Consider the following 25,192-nt stretch of genomic DNA (forward strand, 5'->3'; position numbering starts at 1 on the left):
TAGAGTGCAGGCTCAGTAGTTGTGGCTCATGGGCTCTAGATAGCAGACTCAGTAGTTGCAGCGCATGGGCTTAGTTGCTCCACGGCGTGTGGTATGTTCCCGGACCAGGGCTCGAACCTGTGTCCGCTGCATTGGCAGGCGGATTCTTAACCACTGCACCACCAAAGAAGTCCCTATTTTTCCAATTCTTATTACAGCTTCTCCATTATCCATATCCCGAGATAGAAATACCAATGATTTAATCAGAACTGACAAGCAGTGGGGCACAAAATTGTGGTATCATCATGAAGACTATTTAAAAGGGAATTCTATCTACTGTCATTAATGATTACTTAGCCCTTCTGTATATTTGGCCTGTAGCCAAGGATGGTAGACGAAAACCACCATAATTAGGAAGATATTTAAAAATGCTAATTATTTCATGTTTATCTCATGTTTATCTCATCTTTTTTAATTCCTATTTTTGTGTATGACTTATGTATTAGGTTACTTTCATAAACGACTATATATGTTAGGCTTGCAAGCTGTTTTGGTTAACATTGCTATATAATCAACTAACCCAAAACTCTGTGGCTTAAAACAGTGTTTTACTGTCTCTCATGGTCCATAGATTATCTGGGCTCAGCAGAGTAGGATTTTTCTTTTTTTTAACTTTTTATTTTATATTGGAGTATAGTTGATTAACAATGTTGTGTGGGACCACCCTGGCGGTCCAGTGGTTAAGATTCCATGCTTCCTATGCAGGGGGCATGGGTTAGATCCCTGGTCAGGGAACTAAGATCCCATATTCCGCATGGCGTGGCCAAAAAACAAACAAACAAGAAAACAATGTTGTGATAGTTTCAGGTGTACAGCAAAGTGATTCAGTTATACATATACATGTATCTATTCTTTTTCAAATTCCATTCCCATTTTGGTTGCTACATAATAGTGAGCAGAGTTCCCTGTGCTATACAGTAGGTCCTTGTTTGTTAGCCATCTTAAATATGTACATGTCAATCCCAAACTCCCTAACCATCCCTCCCCCCCACCCTTCCCCTCTAGTAACTACAATTTCATTCTCTTAGTAGGTGAGTCTTAGCAGAGTACTTTGAACTTAGGCTTTCTCATGTGATTTCAGTCAGTCATCTGAACGCTCAACAGGGCTGGATGCTCAAGATGACCACTCACACGGCTGGCAGCTGGCGCTGAATGTTGGCTGGGAGCTCGTCTGGGACTGCTCACTAGTGAGCCCGTACATGGCCTCTCCCTCATTTGCGCTTCTTACAGCATGGCGGCTGGGTTCCAAGTGAGGGAGCCCCAAGCACCTTCCAAGAGGAAGGATGCAGAAGCTGCCAGGCCATTTACAGTGGACGCCTAGAATGGGAGCAGCATCGCTTTTACATTTCTGCTCTATGCTATTGGTCAAAACAGTCACAGGGCCCACCCGGATTCAGAAGGGTAGGGGAAAACTCCACCTCATGATGGAGTCGCACAGAAGAGCAGACGCAATGGGAGAAAATGTTGTGGCCAGTCTTTGGAGAATACAATCTGCCACGCATGCTATCATTTTTAGTGATGGGTTTTTAGTTGTAAGATTTGGAGCCACTGAAACAAGTCAGAATTGTAGGTAAGATCACAGTCTTGAGGACACACTGATTTAACTGACAGCTTTTTGATCTCAGGGAATTTAAGTAATGTCTCTGAGTCTCTGAAAATCAAGAGAGTAGAAGTTATGGTGCGTGTGTCGGGGAGGGGCTCTTTTGAGTATTAGGTGAGAAAATGTGTACCCAAAGTGTTACGGAATCAAACCTGGGTCCACTGGCCCGTGCGTTGTAAAGCCAATCTACTGACGCCAGGTTGTGGTGAAGGAAAGTGCAGCGCTTATGATAGAGCGCCAAGCAAGGAGTCCAGGGCAGCTAGTGCTCAAAATCCCTGAACTCCCGATGGGCTTTTCAGCAAAGCATTTTTACTTTTTTTTTTTTTTTTTTTTTTTTTTGCGGTACGCGGGCCTCTCACTGTTGTGGCTTCTCCCGTTGCGGAGCACAGGCTCTGGACGTGCAGGCTCAGCGGCCATGGCTCATGGGGCCAGCCGCTCCACGGCATGTGGGATCCTCCCGGACTGGGGCATGAACCCGTGTCCCCTGCATCGGCAGGCAGACTCTCAACCACTGCGCCACCAGGGAAGCCCTCAGCAAAGCACTTTTAAAGGCCACGTGAGGGAGGGGCGTCGCAGGGTGCACAATTCTCTAACTGGTTGATGGTGAGATAACAGGGCGGTGTCACAGGGGTTCACATTATCAACCCTTAGGCACCAATAGGTCTGGGGGCTACGTACTCATGATCTTCAAGTAGTTTTCTTCCACCTGGTCGTGGTTTTTAGCATCTGTAAAACAACTCCGGAAATGTGCAGCAGATACCGTTATCTACGTACTTTGGACAGGAGCTAAAGCAGAAGATATGGGGGAGGGGTCTGTCCTGGGAAGGCCTCATAGGGTCCTGCTTGGTTACAGAAGTGCCCAGGACATCATAACTGGCTGGACCAGTAGCAGATATCATTATGGTTTTGAACTGGGGAGTGACTAGTTTAGAAAAAGCTTTTCAGAGCAAGCACTCTGAGGACAGCATGGAGGATGTAGGAGGCAGGGGAGGAGATGGGAGATCAAGAATGGTGTGGGTGGAGGGACCACCTGGGAGACTGTGGCCAAAAGGGAGGAGCAGCGATGAAGGAGAGAAGCAGGTGGAGAAGAGAAATGCAGGCAGAGTCTCAGTGTGACTTGGGGACTTACTGAACGGGCCAAGAGAGGGAAGGGAAAAATCTAGAGCCATGCTTTTGTGACTGATCTTTTGTAGACTATAAGTAAATTTTTCTTTTTTTGCCTGCCTTCTGCCCCCGCCCTATAAGTAAATTTTATTAAAGATCTGTTCCCATGAAATCATAAAGTCCTGATGAAAAGTTGTATGAAAGTCGTATGTTTTGTAAATCAATTCATTTTACTGGTAAAAGTTATTATTCAAAGTGGAAAACAGGACACTAAAGATGGCGTGATCATTAAATTTAAAGTTAGTTAACTGTTATGGGTTGAACTGTGTCCCTTCAAAAAGATATATGGAAGTCCTAAAACCCCAGTAACCTGTGGATGTGATCTTACTTGGAAGTAGGGTCTTTGCAGATGTAATCAAGTTTAAATGAGGTCAAATTGAATTAGGATGGGTCTTTAATTCAGTATGACTGGTGTCCTTATGAGAAGAGAAACAGAGACACAGGAAAGGAGACACCTGTGATCTCCCATCAGAGGGTGAAGGCTAGAGCTGCAAGCCAAGGAACAACTAAGGTTACCAGAAGCTGGAAGAGGCAAGGAAGGATTCTCCCCTACAGGTACCAAAGGAGGCATGGCCCTGCCCAACCCTCTTAAGACAGTAAGTTTCTGTGGTTTAAACTCACCCAGTTAATGGTATTTTGTTACAACAGCCTGAGGAAACTGACACAGTAACTACAGTTGACCCTTAACACAGGGGTTAGGGGCAGGGACCTTCCATGCAGTTGAAAATCTGCACGTAACTTAGAGTTGGCCCTCCGAAGATCTCATCCGAGGATTCAGCCAACAGGGGATCAGGTAGTACTGTGGTATTTACTATTGAAAAAAATCCAATCCGTGTATGAGTGGACCCGTGCAGTTCAAACCTGTGTTGTTTGAGGGGTTAGTTGTATATACAAAGAACTGCTAATTTTACTTGGGTAAAGGAGGCATGGCATAAAAAAGGCCAACTCAGAATTCTTTTGTCAAGATTTCTTTATGGTCGTAGAAAAAAATTATTATTGACATGGAAAGGTCAAGTCAACCTTTCCAACGATGGGGTGTTCTCAGGGCAGGAAGGAGCTGTTTCTCATCCATCTGTGTCATCCCAATGCCAAGCAGAAGGCATGCAAATAATAGATGTGCAGTTTGCTCATAAAGAGCCAAACTGAGCCTCTCTTTTTTTTTTTTTAACAAACTTTACATTAAAAACAAGAAACACTTGAAGTGCTAGATGTAGATTTTTAAGATTTCTCCTCATATGATATAGTTCTGATTATTAATATACCTAACCTAAGGGCTACACATAAGTGAAAAGCAATCATAGTTTTTAATTTAAAAAAACAGAAAAATAACAGCTGACATTTATTGAGCAATTATGAGATGCTAACTAAGACTGCTGAGTCCCTTATACAGTATCTTCATGTTGAATCTCATCATTGCCTTGTCACTTACTCTAATTTAAAATGTGAGACTCAAAAGAGGTTAGTCATTTGCCAAAGATCATAGAGCTGATAACTGACAGAGCCAGGACACCAGCTCTCAGCTATGGCCAAACTTATAACCATGCCCCCAAACTGCACTAAGACCAGAGCCACATATGGCTATTTAAATGTAAATGAAAATGAATGAAAATTAAGCAAAATTGAAACTTTAGTTCCTTAAGCACAGTAACCACATTTCAACCTCTCAATAGCTACTCGGCTTGGTGCAGAGACAGAACATTCTCATCATTGCAGGAAGTTCTGCTGGAAAGCATTGATCGAATCCCTTAACAGTCACAATATGTTGAAAGCCCACATGATGGGTGGTTAAGGGAAGAGATGGAATAGCAGAAGGATGAGAACAGAGGAAAAGGAAGGAGAAAGATTTAGAGAGAGCAGTTCATGGAGAAAGGAGCCTAGATCTACCGGTAGAGTGGCCCCTGAGGACGTTTTTAGTCTATTATATTTGTAAACTTTGGCAGTTAAAATTCCAAAATATGTTAAATACATACTTCAAAAAAATTAGAGTTGCAATTCAACAGATAGTTAAGTCTCAGTTGTGTACCTGGCATTGGGTGAGGGGGGATTCCTAGGTGAACAAAATGGACACAATTTCCCATCATCAAAATTAGAGCAACATTAATCCAATAATTAGAATAAAGCATGACAGTTATTTTGTAGTGGAAAGAATTCTATAGAAATAAATAGCAGAGGGACCCATGTAGCCTAGACAGGGCTTAGAAATGTCTCCCCAAAGAAGTGCTGTCAATCTGAGAAAGGAAGGATGAGAGAGGCAGTGGGCAGTAGCAGGGGGGTGTTGCAGGCAGACAGCCAGCTGTGAGAAGGCCTGATGTCAAAAAGAAGGACTGAACTAAGTTACACGGGTGGCTGGAGAGAGGAAGAATAGCGAAAGGTGAGCCAGGGAGCCAGGGACAGGTGGGGGAGCTTGCTAAAATATTCTGTCATAAGGATGATGTAAAGCCTGAAGATTTTTCAGCCAACAAGAGATATGTTCAGGTTTGCATTTTGAGACAATTTCTCTGGTTGACACGCTAAGAATGGCTTAATGGGAAGCAAGCCTGTAGGCAGAGGTTACCTGGAAGCTATTTTGTACTAGGATGGCGGTAATATGGCTGGAAAAATGGTGATTGTCATGCTATTTGGAGCTAGAATGTAGACGGTGGTGATCACTTGGTTGTGTCTGAAGGATGACACTTATATTTCTAGCTGGGGAAACTTCATAGAGTAGGGGTCAGTAACCTACAAGCCAAATCCACTCTGTACTGTTTTTGTAAATACAATTTTATGGGAACACAGACATGCCTGCTCTTTGATGTATTGTCTATGGCTGCTTTTGTGATACAGTGACAGATTTTGAGTAGTTGCAGCAGAGACCACATGACCCTTGAAGCCTGGAATATTTACTATCTGGCCCTTTAAGAAAATGTTTGCCAACTGGGATAAATGATCATTACCTACAAGGTATTAAGATTTACTAGGGAAGGCTTTAAATAACTTACATCTGTTACATATATTATGATAATCTATCTCAATCGGCAAACATGAAGTGTTTGCTATTGTCCCATTTTACAGATGAGAAAACCAAGGCAGAGATAGGACATTCTCATTCACACCCATAGCTTCAGTGATCACCACCAGTGACTTATCAAATGTTTACTTCTAATCCAGACTTCTCATTTGAGCTTCAGACAGGCTCAATATCTCTAGCAGCCTTGTATCTCTAACAGCCAGTCTCAGAGGCACCTCAAAACTCAATAGGCCCCAAACCAGACTCCTGCTCACCCTCTCAAACCACATCATCTGGGCTTCCCTGGTGGCGCAGTGGTTAAGAATCGGCCTGCCAATGTAGGAGACACGGGTTCGAGCCCTGGTCCAGGAAGAATCCACATGCCGCGGAGCAACTAAGCCCGTGCACCACAACTACTGAGTCTGCTCTCTAGAGCCCGTGAGCCACAACTACTGAAGCCTGCGCTCTAGAGCCCATGAGCCACAACTACTGAAGCCCATGCGCCTAGAGCCCGTCCTCTGCAACAAAGAGAAGCCGCCACAATGAGAAGCCTACGCACCACAACGAAGAGTAGCCCCCGCTCACCACAACCAGAGAAAAGCCCACATGCAGCAACAAAGACCCAACGCAGCCAAAAAAAAAAAAAAAAAACAAACAAAACCACCTCATCTTTCAGTGTTCCATTTTTCTTGGTGAATATCACAACCAGAGAAGCAAGCCAGAATCCAGGGAGCCCTCCTAGGCCCCTCGCCCTCCCTTGTTCTTCTCATTTCCAATCTATCTAAAGATTGCTGAAATCTGACTGCTTCTCTCCATTGGCATCACCTACCACCTGCCAAGTCCAGCTTTTTAATAGGATCATCTCACATGTGGGTTCTGTTAATAGCTTCCTTATAGCCCGCTGCACCCAGGCCCTCCTCCAATCTCCAAACTGCAGCCAGAGGGCACTTCAAGCCTGTCAACTCCCACCCCCATTCCCTACCAGATCCTAATCTTTTTTTTTTTTTTTTTTTTTTTTTGCGGTACGCGGGCCCCTCACTGTTGTGGCCTCTCCCATTGCGGAGCACAGGCTCCGGATGCGCAGGCTCAGCGGCCATGGCTCACGGGCCCAGCCACTCCGCAGCATGTGGGATCTTCCCGGACCAGGGCACGAACCCGTGTCCCCTGCATCGGCAGGTGGACTCTCAACCACTGCGCCACCAGGGAGGCCCCGATCCTAATCTTTTGAACGTTTTTTCTCCTTCTGAGGATTCCTTGGACCCTTTCATTGTGGTTTTACATTGTTTTATTGTTTTTTTGAGTTATTGTTCAGCTAACTGATAGAAATGCAAAATAATTCTTGTCAGTAGACATGCAAATCAATTCTGAAGGTCAGGGTTCAACTAACATCTCTCCTCCACTTGGAAGAAGCCAGTTTCATGTCCATTAGCAACTTCCTTTAACAATTCACTAACCCAGTAATGTGTCTGTTCTTTGAAACAGTTTTAACCTGTGCCTGGTAACTTCATTAAATGAGTTAGATAAACTCTACAAGTTCATTTTATATCTATATGACAGTCATACTTTTACCTTTTGGGGAAACGTAACCTTTAACTCTCTCTCTGAGGCACTAGCTGGTTGGCTCTCTGCCTCTCCTCCCAGGCTCTCCTTTGATGGACCCCCCTCCCCATGTCTCTCCTCCAGCCCTGGCTCTCTCTCTTTTATAAGTACCACATTCCTTCCCTTCTCAAAGATGTCCTTTCTGCCTGGAACTCACTTTCATCCCGGACATTCTTCATCCTTTCTTCCTATAGTAAATTTGTTTATCCTCCAGATCTTTGCTCGAGGATTTCTTGCTGGAAAGTCTTTCCAGACCTTTCTGAGTCAGTTACATTCCATCATTCCGTCATTAGAGGCTCTTAAAGCACAGGCAGCACTGGCTACATTTGCAATTTCACATTTGTGGGATTAGTTAACACTTTTTTAACACGAGCAACATTTTTCTATTTGGCTGGAGGCAATGCGTGGTAATAGGATGGAGGTGTGCTCACGTTGCATCTCCAGCACTTAGCCCACTGCCTGCACACATGTTACATACTTAATGAATATGTTAGACAGATTTTTGACTGTAAGCACATTACTGCTCAGGAGAGAGGTGGGCTGAAAAAATATGTATTAAGAAGTCATCAGCATCTAGATGCTGCCATGAAAATGCACATGAAGGAAAACCATTGGGTTGAGCAAAATGAAAGCTACTAGGAACCTTGTGTAGGTGGAATAATTGGACAGAAGTCAAATTATAGTCACTTGAAAGGGAAGGAAATAGAAGCAGTTAATACAGATGGCACCTTCTCAGAGTTTGGCTCTGGAGGGGAGGAGAGGTCAGGGTGGCCCTGTAGTAAATCTTTAGTAACACCATTCTTGTATTACACGTGCTTTCTTGGCTGAAAAAGGAGGATTTACAGGTCACATTTAAAATGGCAAGAAAATTGGAGTTGTATAGGATCTACCTTTAAAACGATAATAGGCTTTGAATGAACAGTACAGTGTAGACTTTTTAAAAATTATTTATTTATTCATTTATTAATGTATGGCTGCGTTGGGTCTTCGTTGCTGCGCGCAGGCTTTTCTCTAGTTGTGTGGCGACCGGGGGGCTACTCCTCGTTGTGGTGCACGGGCTTCTCATTGCGGTGGCTTCTCTTGCTGCGGAGCACGGGCCCTAGGCACACAGGCTTCAGTAGTTGTGGCTCGCGGGCTCTAGAGCGCAGGCTCAGTAGTTGTGGTGCACGGGCTTAGTTGCTCTGTGATATGTGGGATCTTCCCGGACCAGGGATGAAACCCATGTCCGATCCTTAACTACTGCACCACCAGGCATGTCCCAGTGTAGACATTTAAACCAACATTTTGAATGCAAATAAGTTGTCTGTAGCTCTTCAACTAAGTGTTTCTTATTTTTAGGTTTGGGGCAGGAGTCAAAAACTGGCAGCCCTACAGTATACTTAATCTGTATATCTTCTTTACTTGTTCAATTCAATTTTACATTTCTTTAAAAAGGACTCTGTCCAATAAAATATAAAAATAAAAATAAATTAATAAATAAAAAAGACTCCGGTTTTTAGTGACATGTGACCTGTCAGGGCTCCACCCCAGCATAAGAGGCTTTTCTATGCCTAGTATTAAGGGGAGAGAGGAAGGGAGAAGTGAATGCAGTTTTCTGAGCAATAAGATTAGACCTGTATTGTCTTTAGGGCTGTATGAAATCAATTCTAAAAGCAGACTGGATTTAACCGCTTTTACCCAAAATAAACTGCTCTCTCCCCTTCCTAAGATCAAATCAGCACAAGTCACCACTTCCTATTAATTTAAAAGCCCAGAAAGGCTCATAATTTAGGTTGACATTGCTTCAGGAGCACACAGCTGACAACAGCCATTACAGTCTTCCTTTTCCCTCTTTATAAATGTTGCCATCACAGGCCTACCTCAAAAAATTGTCAAAGCTGCTTGGTTGGGAACGCGTGGTCTACTTTGCCTGAAAGCGATAAATGGGTTGGGTGGGTAGGTGGGTCTAAGTGGCATCAAGGTGTTTGGGGAGAAACATCTCTTAGGGGATGTGAACCTAGTAGCCCCGTAACACCCCAAGTTACAAATCCGACTTGGGTAGGTGGCGGAAAGAAATCTAAAACCCGGATTCACGTTCTTCTCCTTCAGTTTGCGCGTGGAGGTTGGTGGCAGACAAGAACCCAGGCACCACTGCCAGTCCCGGCTGCAAACTCTCGGGGCAGGAAGGGGGAGGGAAGCAGAAACTGCCTCTTGTGGTCTGGTCGAAGGAAAATCTGCCCTAATGTAAATTAATTTCCCCGAGGTTGCCTTCCCCTGGGCGGAGGGGCGTTTCCAGGCCCACCCAGGCGTTGTTTGGTAAATAAGGATGCTTGCTGAGTGCTTGCAGCCAGAAAGGCGCTCCAGCACTCTCGTGCCCTGGGGGCTGGGACTACGGCTTGGGGTTTCCCGACCGAAGGACCACAGAGACCAGACAGTTGAAGGTTTCTCCCCCAGGGATGCTGGAGGCGCTGCGCTGTTCCCTGCGCCTGGCCCTGGCCTGGGGTTCCGGGTGTTGGCGGCCGGCTCCGCGCGGTCCGTGCGCTGGAGCTTGGCCGCGCCGCCCGCTTTCGCGTCCAGCCGGGCGCTGCGTGCCGCCGCAGCTCTCCGCAGCCGCGCGCTCCCGGAGCCGCCCCATGGCCAGCCCTCCCCCCGCCGCCGCCGCAGCCCTCGCCCGCCAGGTACCCCGACCCCGGGCGTTCGCGGGCGTAGGGGTGGGGCGGATTGGACCCCGGGTCCCGGAAGCGCACGGGCCCGGCCGGGCGCGCTGCTGCTGTTTCCCGCACCATCCTGCTTCGCCTTGCACCACCGTGCTGTCTCCATCCGGGAGTCTCCTCTTTCCCCCGCCCTGCCCGAAATCTCGAGTCCCAGCCTGCGAATTCCTCGGAGAAGCCCCCGCCAGACAGGTCTAAAGTCCCGCCGGGGACCCGCTCCGGAGCGCGGCGCGGACAGCCACGGGGAGCGTGAGGGTCGCCATGGAAGCCGCTTTGGTGGAGGAGGGGTTGGTGGGGGGAAGCGGAATTTCTGGGCTGCCAGAACTGACAGCCGCATCCTGCGTGCCTTCGCCACCCCAAAATATTTTGACCGCAGCCTTCTGCCTCCTTGGATTCCCTTTCTTCCTCTTTCCCCTAGTGCTGTACCAGATTAGGCTTTTTTTTTTTTTAAGGTCTTCACCGTTTCCAGTTCGACCTGTTTCCATTGTGTCCTTAAGTATGTTTAAAATTTACCCCCTAATTCCATGCGGTTTTGTCTTTCACGTGTGGGGTTTAGTGTCCTTGCGCCTGCATCGGAGGACCCTGCCCGTAGAGAAAATGGTTCACTCTGGTCCCCATCCTTTTTCTAGGCTTGCTATTGTGCGCCCGTGATCGACAAGACCACGAGGCTGAGCGCGCCCAGGAGGTTTTTTCTATAAATGGCTTAAAGCCCTAGTCTAGACTATTTTCTCGGATAAAAGGGGGAGACAATTACCTTCTTGTTCTTTGCTGGTGAACCCTGGCTCTGTAGGGCGAACCTGGAATTTAACCAGTCTGCCCGAAGCCGGCTGTGGAGGACAAAAACAGCCGCGACCTCCGGCAGGGCAGAAAGAGAAGGGCAGCCCTCGCAGGACGCTCTCCTTTGGGGCTCGTGCCTGGGTGTTTGATCCTCCTTTTCCTGTTTGCTTGGGGACCGGACCGGAGCGGAGCGAAGGGTGTGATGGTGAGTGATATTGATTACCCCAGACCCCAGTTACCCACCTAGTTTTACTTAATGGATTTAATTCTTCTTTTAAGGACTGCAATAATGGATGCTCCGCGGAATGTACCGGAGAAGGAGGATCAAAAGAGGTGGTGGAGACTTTTAAGGTAAGTTATTTGCCAGAGGCTAAGAGAAACAGCAATTCAATTGAATACAGCCATTTCTTGTTGAGATTGGGGCAGTTTTCACTGTACGGGTTTATACAGTAGTTTAGATAAGCTGCCATGCATTTTAAATTCCACTCTTCCAGGGGAAAAGTGGAGAGCAGTGCAGTACGGATGTGTCTAAAATTACCTGGCAGTTAATTGCTTATTTTATTTCATGAATTATAAAAGTTTTCTTGGAAAGTAACCAGTTCCTGAATTTCACCTAGAGGTTTACATGATTATATAATACTTTTAACCCTTCACCCTATTTGTGGAAAAAGTTAAACTCATGTATTTCCTCTTTAAGCAGCAGCTAACATTTTACAGTAAAAGAGGAAAAATGGCAGTATTTCCTTCTTTTCTCTCTAAATTATGGAATTTATATATTAAATAATCTCATACATCACAGAGGAATAGTGAGGAGCAAAAGAGAACGAATCTTGTAAAGTACTTTAAAAATCATAAAATCATAAATGTAAGGTTTATTATCATTTTCTCTATAATTCATTATCTCCACCTACTCCCAACCCCCCACACCACAGAGATTTTTGCTCTTTTTTTTGTCTCCTTCTGCTCTTCTGCTGCCTGTTTCAGTCACTGTCAATTGTCATCCATAGCACAGAGTGTCCTAATGATCTCACATCCTGGCAGGGTTCAGAGAGGGAGTGAAACTTGACTCATCAATTCCACACATACCCTGCTCTTACTGTGTGCCAGGGACTGTGCTAGGCATTGGAAATCCAAAGATAAATTTAATAGAAGATCTCTGCCCTCAGGACTTTTTAAAAACCAAAATATAATAGGATATAGTAATAAGTTTGTGAATTTGTTCCTTGTCCTTTAATGTCCTCTATAACCCAACAGTCAATCTACTCTGCTAGCCTATGAAGACTAAGCCCCTAATACATTTGAGGGACTTAGATGTTGAGATGTGGGTCCTTGAAAGAATGAGATAAAGAGGAATTCTACTTCATAATCTCTGAGGGTCATCTTATATAGTAAATTCCTCAAAGGTTATAGATAAATTAAAAATTCCCCCAAAGGCCTTTATACTTTCATACATAGAAGAATTGTTTGCAAAGTGAAGAGTTAATTCATCATGTAAGTAATCTTCTCTTTGTTAATTTAGATTTCAGGTAAGGAGGGGTGTATTGATAGTCTATACTCATGTCTTTGCATATCAAAACATGAGTGGTAATGGTGGTTGTATTCACTGTGCAAATGTGATGAGGTAAACGAAAAATGAAATTGATAATTTGGGGGAGAAAAATGGTGGCTTTTACAGGATCGTGTTGGCTTTGGACATATTCTATCTCCCTTTTGATCAACTCCATTTATAACTTTTAAATTGCCTTTTGGGTCTCATGGGTAGTTTTCACATTGCATCTCTTCCCCCATTTTGATAGTCATTTTAACGTGAGGAAACCGTTATCCAAGAGTCCAGTAATGAGATGCCTTATTACTGGGAAATCCTACAGAATCTTTATGTGGACTCCAGGGTTGTTCTTGTTTCAAGGAGGTCAGCTGTCTGTTTCTTCCCATCCCCCCTGCTTCCACAGAATGTGCCGCTCCAAAAGCCCTAATTTACTCCTATTCGTACCTCGTTATTAGATTTTTAGAAAGTGTCTGTAAATGATAATGAACGTAGCTCCCATGGTTTTCCAAATAGAGCAAGACAAACACACTTGTTTTAGAACAAAATTAGGCAACATCTGATACAGTTGTAATGCAGAGATAGCCTTCGAAAGTTTAAGTGCCAATTCAGAGAAGTACTGATGCCATGTTGCCTGAATGCCGGCTGATACAGCCCTCAGGTGCTCTCAGTCCAGTTGCAATAGCCTGCTGTGGCTTCCCCATCTCAGACCAAATGGTTCCCCAACCACACATTTTGAGTCAAGAAATTGTGGTTTTTAGTATGCCCTGTTTTTGTCAATATTTCTTGCCATTTCACAATCCAGTCTTTGTGACCTTCCAAATTCTTCCACAAGTATATGGTATCCTGACTTTGAAGTCATCAGAGACCATTGGAGCATGGGAAAGAGCACTAAGTTGAGCATAAAAACATAAAAAGGCTTTGCCATTAACTAACCTGATCTCAGGGCAAGAGGGTCCTACCCACTATGGGTGGTCTTAGAGGTATTTTAAAGAGAGGATTCAGAAAAGTAAAAAATATATTCTAGGCCTTGATCATTCTTCAAGTTGGCTGTCTAAGGGTTTGGAATAACAACAACAACAAAAAGGTCTTTTATGAATTATAGTAGTACAAGTTTTTGTTTTCAGTTTTGTTTTTACACAGTCTGTTATGTTGAGATATCCAAAACCGTGAAGATAAATCTAGGTTTAGTGAAGTTTAGAACAGAATTAATCGGACATGATACTGTGCTAAATGAGAGGCCAAAATGATAAAGAGAAATGACTCCCATTTCCCAATTGTTCAAATCAATCTGAAGGATTTTATAGAGGAAACCAAGCATTTTGGAGAGTGGGCTGTCTATCTGGAGGGTTTGCATGAGCAGTAGGTAAGGCAAGTGTTAGGCAGTTGGAAAGCTGAGGATACCCCAGACTGCTGGGCTGGGTGAGGGTACTAGTTTCCACATTCACTGCTGGAGGAAGAAAGGAGGGAGTTTGGATAAACTGGAGACACCTGATGTTCTGCTTTACAAATGGAAGAAATAATGGAGAAAAACAGGTGAGGGTGGGAAGACATCTCTAGCCAAGTTTTAGTCCTTCTATCTCTTCCCATGTTAGACAAGAATATGTAAGTGTTCAGGCACTAGGCTGATGTGTACTGCAAATACAGCCCCAGACACGTTCCTTGTTAACAGAACTCTGATTCACAGTTTTCCAACCGGCCCTGGATGACAAACCTGCCTTCCCAGCCTCCCTTGCAGCTAGAGAGATCACTATGACAGATTTCTAACCAATAAGGCATAGGGAATTTCTGGGAAATTTTTGCTTTTGCGGTCAAAAGGAACAGATTTGTCTGGTATTGTCCTTTTCCTCCCCTTTCTTTGGACTTTGATTAGATCATTAACACTGAAGCTGCAGCTACAGCTGTAGCAGCCTTCTTTTGACCCGGAGGAGACGGCCAAGAAAATCACAGAGCCTTGACATTAACAGGTGCCGGCAGGCCTGGCTCCTCCAGACTTGTTATGAGAAAACCAGCTCCTGTTTGGTTTTTATTTACTTGCAGCTGAACGCATTGATTGGTAAATGATAAAAGGTTTATGCATAACATTAGTGACAGGTAGAATTGTAAAAGGAAGTTAGTGCCTTGCTTGGGATCCTTGATTTTGGGGTTAAAATATTTGGACTCGAGTCTGTAGCCATTTAGCTGTTCGTGGACTTCTGAAGGTAATGATTAAACATGTGATACTTGAAAGTACAAGTGTCTTAATTCAGTGATCGATATGGGAAGCAGGGTTGGGAGAATGTTGTGAGAATGATAAGCTCAAAAGTAATGAACAGGGCTTCCCTGGTGGCGCAGTGGTTGAGAGTCCGCCTGCTGATGCAGGGGACGCAGGTTCGTGCCCCGGTCCGGGAGGATCCCACATGCTGTGGAGCGGCTGGGCCCGTGAGCCATGGCCGCTGAGCCTGCGTGTCCAGAGCCTGTGCTCCGCAACGGGAGAGGCCACGACAGTGGGAGGCCTGCGTACCGCAAAAAAAAAAGAAGTCAAGAAGTAGAAAGTAATATGAGTATCAGAGATAGAGACCCAATTTTGAAGGAAATATTATGTGTTCCATTTTAGACATATTCAGTTTGAGATTACCAAGTTCATATGATTGCAAGAGAGTAAGTGGCTTTTGATAAGTATTCACAAATCTGTGAGATTTGAATCTCTGTCACTGGTTCTCAGCCTTTCTTGTGCATTGGCATCTCCTGGAGAGCTTGAAACCAAAACTAATGTGGAGCTCCACTCCTGAGTTTCTTTTGCACTGATCTTAGGTAGGGCGTGGGCATTGATATTTTTCTTAAAAAAAAAAAAAATCCTCCCAGGTAAATCAACTCAGTAGCCAATGTTGGGAACCATTGCTGTTCAAGTTGATGAAATCTTCAGGGGAGATGGTGTGGTGTGGTTCTCAGCCCTGACTGCACAGTTGGAATCCACTTGGGTAAACTTAAACAAACAAGCACCCCCCTGCTCCATCCTTCTGGGATTCTGGAATGGGGTCCAGTTTAATGTTTTTTAAAAACCTCCATGGTTGAATCCAGTGTTTGGCCAGGGTCGAGAACACAGATGCCAAGGGGGAAGTGTAGAGGCTAAAGGAAAATGCTCAGCATTACCCAGATTCTCTTATTTTTCCACCATTTAAACTCTCCTCCTTCCTCCAACTTTGCTCTTCCATACTTAGTAAAAACAGCGAGAAATTAAAGCATGGTAGCCTGGCTCTAGTATTATCCCTCAAATTACCTGGAATGGAGAGAGAAACTGGGTTTACCCTAACTGCCAGCAGTGTCTATAGTACCGGTCCCAGGGAAAGAAAGAAGATGGCGTACAGTCTTGGTTACACAGAGCCAGGGCTCATGGAGAATTGGAATGTCGGTCAGTGTACAATGGAGTAACTGGCTCTCTCAGCCCCTCCCTTTCCTGCATCCCCACCATACTGGCTCTCTGCTGTTTCCTGTACATGCCAAGTGTGTTCCCACCTCAGGGCCTTTGCACTTGCTCCCTCTGCCTGAAAGACTTTGCCCCTAGATATCTAAATGACCTACCCTCTTCATTTCAAGTTTCTGCTCAAATGTCACCTCATCAGGGAGGCCTTCCCTAACGCTTCTATCTAAAATAATCCTTCTCTTTCCCACTCTATCCTTTCAAGCTGCTTTCATTTTCTTCTTCATAGCACTAATCACCTCCTGACATCTATTTATCTGTTTATTTCTTCATACTGTTTTTCCCCCTCGCTAAGAGAAGAGGACTCCCCTGAGTTTCTTTGTGCCTATAGCAATACAGGTACATAGTAGCTCAAAAACTGTTAGGTTAAAAAAAAAAATTGTTCGGTTAATATGTTACTGAATTGATCAACCAGACCTGTGCCGGGGTCCTAGCCTGGGCCAAGACCCCAGTTTTTCCCCCAGGGAGGTTCTTTTTCCAATCAGATTGTGCAGCCAATAACAAAACCAACGCTGAGATTGGAACAGCACAAGCTTCATTCAGTGGTTAAAGAATGGAGAAGTGGGAACCTAGTTCATTAATCAACTTCTCAACCCAAGTTGGGCGGGTTATATAGGAGGGTCAAGGTAAAAGGGAGGGAATTGGAAAGAGTGGGAGGAATATTCATGAGTTATATGAGAACAGGGGTGTGATTTGAACCCAGAACTGATGCAGCTCTCCTTTTCAGTCCTTGTACATGCTTTTCGTGCTTTTCCGATTGTTGTCATGGCAATCGCCATGGCAGTCAACTGTCATGGTGCTGATGAGGGTGGCATTTAGCTAACTTATTACAATGAGCGTATAATGGGGCCCAGGGTCTAGTGGAAGTCACATCTTCCTCCATCTTGGGCCTACTTGGTTCTAACCAGTTCTTGTTTTTTTCTTTCAGCTTCATCCTGAAACTTAGATGAGTTTCTATTGGTTTCTATTCAAGGGAGGGGAAGGGGTATGATTCTGGGGCGACAACCTTCGTAACAGAATGAATGAATAACACTTGTTCACAGAGGCTACCACCTGTCTTTGGCCGGCGCAAGTGTGCCTGAGAAGGAAGGCTGAGCCCTTGCATCTTGGTATCTGCTGTGCTTGTTAAGTGCACTACCTGAGCCACTGTGCTGGTGCAGTGTTCACTGAGTGAATAAAAAGGCAAAATACTAAGAATAATAAAGTAGGTGAGGAAGGAAGAAGAGTGAGGGAAGGAAAAAATAAAAAGAATCACCCTACAGTTTGATATGAGGCAAAGCCATAGTCTTGTTTTTAAAATATTCTATGCAGATTGTTGTTGGAATAAAGTTGTATATATTCCATTGCCTATTGGTTTCATGGCAGGTAGGGTTACTGGAAAGCCTAGAAATCCTGAAAGGTAGATGGACCCTGTGTGGTTTGCTTCTTGTTGATTAGCTAATGATAGAATTGTTTGTTTTTTTCACATCTTTATTGGAGTATAAATGCTTTACAATCTTGTGTTAGTTTCTGCTGTACAACAAAGTGAATCAGCTATGTGTATATATATATATATCCCCATATCCCCTCCCTTTTTCGTCTCCCTTCCACCCTCCCTATCCCACCCCTCTAGGTTGTCACAAAGCATCTAGTTGATCTCCTTGTGCTATGCAGCTGCTTCCCACTAGCCATCCATTTTACGTTTGGTAGTGTATAATATATGTCATTGCTACTCTTTCACTTCATCCCAGCTTCCCTTTCCCCACCCCCTATGCCCTCAAGTCCGTTCTCTATATCTGCGTCTTTATTCCTGCCCTGCCACTAGGTTCATCAGTACCGGTTTTTAAAATTCCATATATATGCATTAGCATATGGTATTTGTTTTTCTCTTTCTGACTTGCTTCACTCTCTGACAGTCTCTAGGTCCATCCACCTCACTACAAATAACTCAGTTTCGTTTCTTTTTATGGCTGAGTAATATTCCATCGTATATATGTGCCACATCTTTATCCATTCATCTGCTGATGGACGCTTAGGTTGCTTCCATGTCCTGGTTATTGTAAATAGAGCTGCAGTGAACATTTTGGTACATGACTTTTTTTGAATTATGGTTTTCTCAGGGTATGTGCCCAATAGTGGGATTGCTGGGTCATATGGTAGTTCTATTTTTAGTTTTTTAAGGAACCTCCATACTGTTCTCCATAGTGGCTGTATCAATTTACATTCCCACCAACAGTGCAAGAGGGTTCCCTTTCCTCCACACTCTCTCCAGCATTTATTGTTTCTAGGTTTTCTGATGATGGTCATTCTGACTGGTGTGAGGTGATAGATACCTCATGGTAGTTTTGACTTGCATTTTTGTGGTTTTGATTTGCATCATTGTGGCTTTGATTTGCATTTCTCTAATGGTTAGTGATGTTGAGCATCATTTCATGTATTTGTTGGCCATCTGTATGTCTTCTTTGGTAATGATAGAATTGTTTAGCTAATGTTAGAAGTAGCAGGTGGAGGAATTCCCTGGTGGTCCAGTGGTTGGGACTCCACACTTTCATTCCCGGGGCCCGGGTTTGAACCCTGGTTGGGGAACCAAGATCCCGCAAGCTGTGAGGTATGGCCAAAAGAAAAAAAAGGAAGAAATAGCAGATGGGAGGTTGAGATTTTTTTTAATCTTTTTTTTTTTTTTTGCGGTACGCGGGCCTCTCACTGTTTTGGCCTCTCCTGTTGCGGAGCACAGGCTCCGGACGCGCAGGCTCAGCTTCCATGGCTCACGGGCCAGCCGCCCCGCGGCTTGTGGGATCTTCCCAGACCCGGGCACGAACCTGTGTCCCCTGCATCGGCAGGCGGACTCTCAACCACTGTGCCACCAGGGAAGCCCTATCTTACTTTTTTTCCCCCCTCCCCTTCCTCCCTCCCTATCTTACGTTTGAAGAACCATGCAAATTACTGGTTTTGTCACTGGGAAGAAAAAAAAAAGCTAAGGTCTGTTGCCTTTGCAATATTTCAGATGTATCCAGAATCCAGGGATAAAAAACTCACCCATTCTACTCACTCTCTCTGCTACATTTTCTTCTACTTTCATCTTTCTGCTTTTGTTTTGTATCTTACTGCTCTCCCGTTATTAAGAAACTTTTATTAATAGTGCTAATAGGTAAAATTTTGCATTAAGTTTGTCTTACTATATTGATATAGTTCTAGATTTTTCTTAGCCCAGGATCCCCCCAGCCACTTTTTCAAAAAAGCTAACTAAAGCAAAAGCACAGGTACTTGTGGAAGAATACTGTGAAACCATTCATGGAATAAAACGTTTATGTTAGAATTTCACTCACTTTAAATCCCGGCCATCTTCTGTGAATGAGTCTGTCATTCATTACAGAGTGCATCTGAAATCAACCAAAGTTATTTTCAGCATTTAAGAAAACTTTACTGCTGTGTGTGCCGGGCACTGTGCTAGGGCTGGAGATTTAACTGCAAATACTCTAGCCAGATTTCTTTTTTTTTTTTTTTTTGCGGTACGCGGGCCTCTCACTGTTGTGGCCTCTCACATTGCAGAGCACAGGCTCCGGATGTGCAGGCTCAGTGACCATGGCTCACGGGCCGAGCCGCTCCACGGCATGTGGGATCTTCCCAGACCGGGGCACGAACCCATGTCCCCTGCATCGGCAGGCGGACTCTCAACCACTGCGACACCAGGGAAGCCCCAGATTTCTTATCTAAACAGTCAAGAAGGATTGGCAAGCTTTTTGAATGGGCCAGATAATAAATATTTTTGGCTTGAGGGTCATCAGGTTTCTGTCACAGCTAATGGACCATGCCATCAGGTGAAATTTGCCCAACATCCTACCTAGTCTAGAGGATAAGGGGAGAGAAATGGAATTCAAAGATCAAAACAGTTTAGCTGGAATAAATTTATTTTCTTGCACTTAGTAAAGGGTTTTAGGTTAACTTACTTGGATTAAGTACTGATAGAAGAAATTTTTTCCTCAAAGTTTTGCATTTTACTGGCATATTCCAAAGTAGCGTTACTAGACTGGCCTGAAAATTACAGTTAATATGTTGTCCTTAATGCCTTATACTTTGTAATGTGAGCTTTCTGGTTGTTTTGAAATAAATACCATTTTTATGTTATTTGGCAGCCTGAATGGGAGGGGAGTTTGGGGGAGAACGGATACATGCATATGTATGGCTGAGTCCCTCTACTGTGCACCTGAAACTATCACAACATTGTTAATCGGCTATACTCCAAGATAACATAAAAAGTTAAACAAACAAAAAGTAACATTTGTAGCCTAAATGTTTTTCTAAAAATAACTATCATTCATAATATATCAAATGACTAAAGCAGCTATAAAGCAGTGAATTAATCCGAAGTAATTAGATTATTTGAAAAAATAATGATCAGAGCTGGTGATACGAAGTGAAATTCTGTATTTGATTTTGGGGGGCAATGACTACTTTTGTGTATAGAAAGAAGTGGAATCCGATCTTCCTTAGAACCTATTAACAGCTTGAACTTGTCCTTGGTTAGTTTTGTTTTTAAGTGGTCTAAAAGCTCCTTCCCCTGTGGTTTTTGTCAGTATTCTACCGCTATTGTATAGTTAGTGGTGCTATTGTCTATGATCCGGATGCTTACGTGTGGGCCATTTGTAATAGGCAAGCCGGCTGTGGAGAGCTGGTGAAATGGGGCTGTGTGAAGTTGTTTCCTATTACTCTTATTTATCTTTCTTTGAATAAGGGGTCCTTTGTTCACTGTTTCCTCAATACAGAATAGAGGATTTATATCTTAGTGTTCAATCTCTACTTCTGTTTTCAACGAGGAAAACATTTGCTTCACTCTGCTTGCTGCCTGTCCCCTACGACGCACCCAGAGGGTTTTGGAAGCCTTCTGCCAAGAATTCTTTGGGGGAGCTGGAGTATAACCATCCCAAGAGCTGCAGTTCTTAATGACATTCTTTTTAGTGTAACAAGTCATTGTGAGTGTTGCTGTTTTCATTCTAAGACCCCTCTTTCTTCTTTCTCGAAGGATCCACATGGGTTCTGTGGTGGGAGTGAAGAAGAGATATGTTCTTTTAGCCTCATTTAACTCCATCTACTCTTTTGTCCCTGTTTCTAAATGCCACTGAATTTTGGTTCTGATATTTGTTCGGCAGTATACCTTGCAGAGATCTCTCTTTTTTTTTGCTGTGCCCTGCGGCCTCTGGATCTTAGCTCCCTGACCTAACCGCTGGACCGCCAGGGAATTCCCTACATTGAAGAGATTTTAAACAACAGTCCAAATTCTGAATGCAGGCATGATTTGCTTCTCTCACACAGTGTTAAGTTTCTGCGTTAGTTGCCAACATTTAAAAGTCAAATGACGGCCAGTGACTTAAATTGTATCTGTCTTTTTACCCTCTGTCTCATCTAGCCATGGATGTTCAGTTACTTTTCTTTAATGGTGCTGATTTTCTTCCCCAGGCTAAAGATCTAATAATCACACCAGCCACCGTTTTAAAGGAAAAACCAGACCCCAATACTCTGGTTTTTGGAACGGTTTTTACGGATCACATGTTAACAGTGGAGTGGTCTTTGGAGTTTGGATGGGAGAAACCACACATCAAGCCTCTTCAAAACCTGTCATTGCATCCAGGTTCGTCGGCTTTCCACTATGCAGTGGAAGTAAGTACTTGGGAATTAATGATGGCGACATGCTTGGTCTTCACTGGGGTTACTAGGTAGCTCCCTCGCTCAAATAGCTTTAGGGCAGCAGGGCTTTACCGTATTAACTAGAGGCAATCATAAATGGCCTGTGAACAGTTGTATTGAGGGTAAGTCTTAAGAACTAAATTTTCAGATAATCTTGAATTTTTTAACATCTCAATTAAAAAATCATGTAGCTGGTAAGCACGCTGTAGGGTATACAGAAATAAAAATATAATGTGCACATGAACTTGTAACATCGGCTTATAATATCATTTAAAAACTTATTTAGAGCAGATGGGAATGACAGTTGGCAAAAAAATTAGCAACCAAAAAGCCTGTACTGTTAATATTTCACTAAATCACCTCTCTTAGATCTTCTAATGATTGAGGAGAGGTCATTGAGTACGATATTATATTTAATTTTAATGCTAACTGCATGGTTTTATGACAGCAATAACTTGTAGTTAGGCATGTTAAGGGACATGTAATTAAATGTCATCCTTCAGGCACGAGTGGGATAATTATAAGCATAAAATATTAAATAGTTAGAGGGTGCTTCTCTGGTCCTTCTCAGGATACACACTTAGCCAAATACACAATACACTCCCCATTCCCTTGACCCCAGTATATTTTACTCTTTTTTAATGTGTTAAATATCTTTCCTAGAATATTGGGGTATAGAAATGAAGCAATGGCCTACTTACTAGGAGACTAAAAGCTGGTAATAGTAAATATTCAGAATGATAATGATAAAATAACTACATTTGTTTATTGAAATCCTGCAATATGCCCTGTACCTAGGTATCTTATACGGGTCATTTCATTTAATTGTTTTAAGTGAAAAAGCATATGGTTAATTATTCAGGTTCTGGAGTCAAACTTCCTGGGCTCAAAGCCTGTCTGTGGTCATATTATTTTAATCCAAAAGTGAACATACGAATAATCTCCTTGGATTTCTTTCTCCTCCACTCATCAGCCCTACTGATTTTAGAATCCTATTGATTTTATTTTTAGAGCTACAATTACATGTGGTTTTGTTGATTTCAAAAGTATTTTTTGATAAATATGTGAAGATTTCGAAAAGTGAAGGAGAGACATGTGAAGTGTGAGTAGGGAACCTGGATGAAAGAAAATGCAATTTTATTACAGTTACTTCATTTTTCAGGTTGATATTAATATTTAGTGAGATAAAACGTAATTTGAAAAAATGGAAAACATGTACTATTTAATGAATACTTATAAATGAGTGCCCACGTAGCTACCACCCGAGTAAGGAAATAGACCTGGACCCTTTGAGCATCCCAGAAGCCTTCTCGTGTCCCTTCCGCATCATAAACCCTGTATCTTCTGGCGCTCGTTATTCTTATTTTTGTGGTAACTTTTCTTTTCTTTTCTTTTTGGATTGTATGTATCTCTAACACTTCTTTTTGCTTCTTTCTGAACTTTGCATAAGTGGAATTATAGTGTGCATGCATGTGTGTGTGTGTGTGTGTGTGTGTGCGCGTGTGTGCGTGCACCCGTGACCCTGTTTGAGCTCAGTGTTATGTGAGCTCTAAGCATCCAGGACCAACCCTAGTATCTGTGGGTCCTGGGACAAATGTACAAGCAGAGCCACCCCAAAGTCCACCCTGTATCTCTTTCTGTCCTGGCTCCATCCTGTACGACAGGGGGCCTCGCACACACATGTAGATGCCCACACCACTTGCAAATGAATGACCCTTGGCCATCTTTGGACTTAGATGTGGACATCCTAGTAGTCCTGTCTGTTCTTAAGAGGATGAAACCAAGGATGCCCACTGAGGCCCTGAAAATAGGATCAGGGCCATTTGGGTAGGGAATTCTGGGGAACTGAGTACTTGGAGTCTGTCTAGAAAAAGGATTCAGCCAACTACTTGCTCCAAGGGGGTCACAGCTGGAGAAAGACAGGAGTGAGAGGCCCTCTGAACTGTGAGGCTCCGGGCAGAGGCCCAGGTTATCTGGGTCAAAGCGTGGTAGGTACCACATCATATGCTCCTTGAAGCAATAGGATTCCGTTATGTGAATATATTCAGTCTGTTGTTGACGTGCGCTTGTGTGGTTTCCTTCTCTGTGAACATTCTTGTACATAGTATGCTGGTGTGCTTGTATACATGTTTCTTTAAATCAGCAGTTCTCAAAGTGTGGTCCACAGACCCCTGGGCTCCCCTTTCAAGAGATCCCGTGTCCCGTGCATCGGCAGGCGGACTCGCAACCACTGCGCCACCAGGGAAGCCCTATGATGACTTTTTGATGTGTTCATTTGCTTATTCTGAACCACAGTCCCCAGAATAACATTTTTCATCTCCTGCTGGGGATGGACTACAAGGACATTCTCTTGTGAGCACTGGAGGACATAGGAAGGCAGTGGCGGTTTTGTTGCGTACACACGCCTTCTTCTAGTTATTCAGTCACACACTAATTTAGGTGCTGTTTGAAGGAATTTTGCAGATGGGGTTAAAGTCCCTAATTAGTTGATTTGAAGTTGATCAAAAGGGAGATTATTCTGGGTGAGCCTGACCTCAGGACTTCCACGCAGCAGCTAGGCTTACACAGGCACTCAATCTCTTCCACTGCCCCTCCTTCCTGACTCACTTGCAGATGGACTGCAGCCCACACCTCCTGGGTCCAGCCTGCTTGTGATCTTCTCCTTCTCACAGCCTGTCCTACAGATTTTGGACTTTGCTTAGCCAGCCTCCACAAATGCGTTGGGCATTTTATTCTAATAAATCTGTAAATGTCATACGTATTTCTTTTCTTTTTTTGTTTTTTTAAAATAAATTTATTTATTTTTGGCTGCGTTGGGTCTTCGTTGCCGTGCGTAGGCTTTCTCTAGTTGCGGCGAGCGGGGGCTGCCGTTTGTTGCAGTGCACGGGCTTCTCATTGCGGAGCATGGGCTCTGGGCACGCAGGCTTCAGTAGTTGTGACACACGGGCTCAGTAGTTGTGGCTCGCGGGCTCCAGAGCGCAGGCTCAGTAGTTGTGGTGCACAGGCTTAGTTGCTCCGCGGCACGTGGGATCTTCCCAGACCAGGGATCGAACACGTGTCCCCTGCGTTGGCAGGCGGATTCTTAACCACTGCGCCACCAGGGAAGTCCCTGTTTTACGTATTTCTACTGGTTCTCTTTCTTCTCAGTTGAACTCTGACTGACGGACCATTGAATTTTAAGGAATTAACAGAGTATGAAAACCTCATTGATGGGGTTTGATTCCACAGTGTAACTAACCTTTAAGGGACTGCCACTTGTCAAGTTTTGGAGGAGTATCAGAGAAGAAAATCCACAATTATCTGAAAAGGTTATCAAAAATACCTCCTTTCTCAACCACATATCTATGTGAGACTGGGTTTTCTTTGTGTACTTCAACCAAAACAACATTTCAAGAGATTGAATGCAGAAGCAGATATGAGAATCCAGTTGTCTTTTGTCAAGCCAAAAATTAAAGATTTGCAATAATTTTAAAACAATGCCACACTTAACATTCATTCTCTTGGAAAATATAGATAATTTTAATGAAAATATTTTAACATGTCATAGTTTATTGTTAATAAATAAATAAATTTAAAATTTCTCACTACTGATAATGGTAAATATTAATAGAATTACCTTATAAATAAAAGCTCTTTGGGACCTTTATAATTTTTAAGAGTGTAAAGACATCCT

The 25,192-nt window shown here is 43.6% G+C and overlaps 1 protein-coding gene across 7 annotated transcripts in view; it reads left to right on the forward strand.

The window, feature by feature from the left end:
* BCAT1 (branched chain amino acid transaminase 1) overlaps positions 1-25,192 on the forward strand; it is a 216,002-nt gene that overhangs the window by 25,334 nt on the left and 165,476 nt on the right. For 3 of the 7 annotated variants that reach the window (XM_073788965.1, XM_073788962.1, XM_073788964.1), the window contains 2 exons: positions 11,135-11,206; positions 21,292-21,492. In XM_073788965.1, coding sequence (XP_073645066.1) covers positions 21,382-21,492 — 111 coding nt within the window. In that variant the 5' untranslated portion in view covers positions 11,135-11,206; positions 21,292-21,381. Of the gene's footprint in view, positions 1-9,890; positions 10,046-10,791; positions 11,061-11,134; positions 11,207-21,291; positions 21,493-25,192 lie in introns of those variants that run through there. The other 4 variants (XM_073788961.1, XM_033866997.2, XM_033866998.2 and 1 more) reach the window with 4 other exon arrangements.

The sequence above is a fragment of the Tursiops truncatus genome, chromosome 11 (assembly GCF_011762595.2).
Source record: "Tursiops truncatus isolate mTurTru1 chromosome 11, mTurTru1.mat.Y, whole genome shotgun sequence".
Classification (NCBI taxonomy): Eukaryota; Metazoa; Chordata; class Mammalia; order Artiodactyla; family Delphinidae; genus Tursiops; species Tursiops truncatus.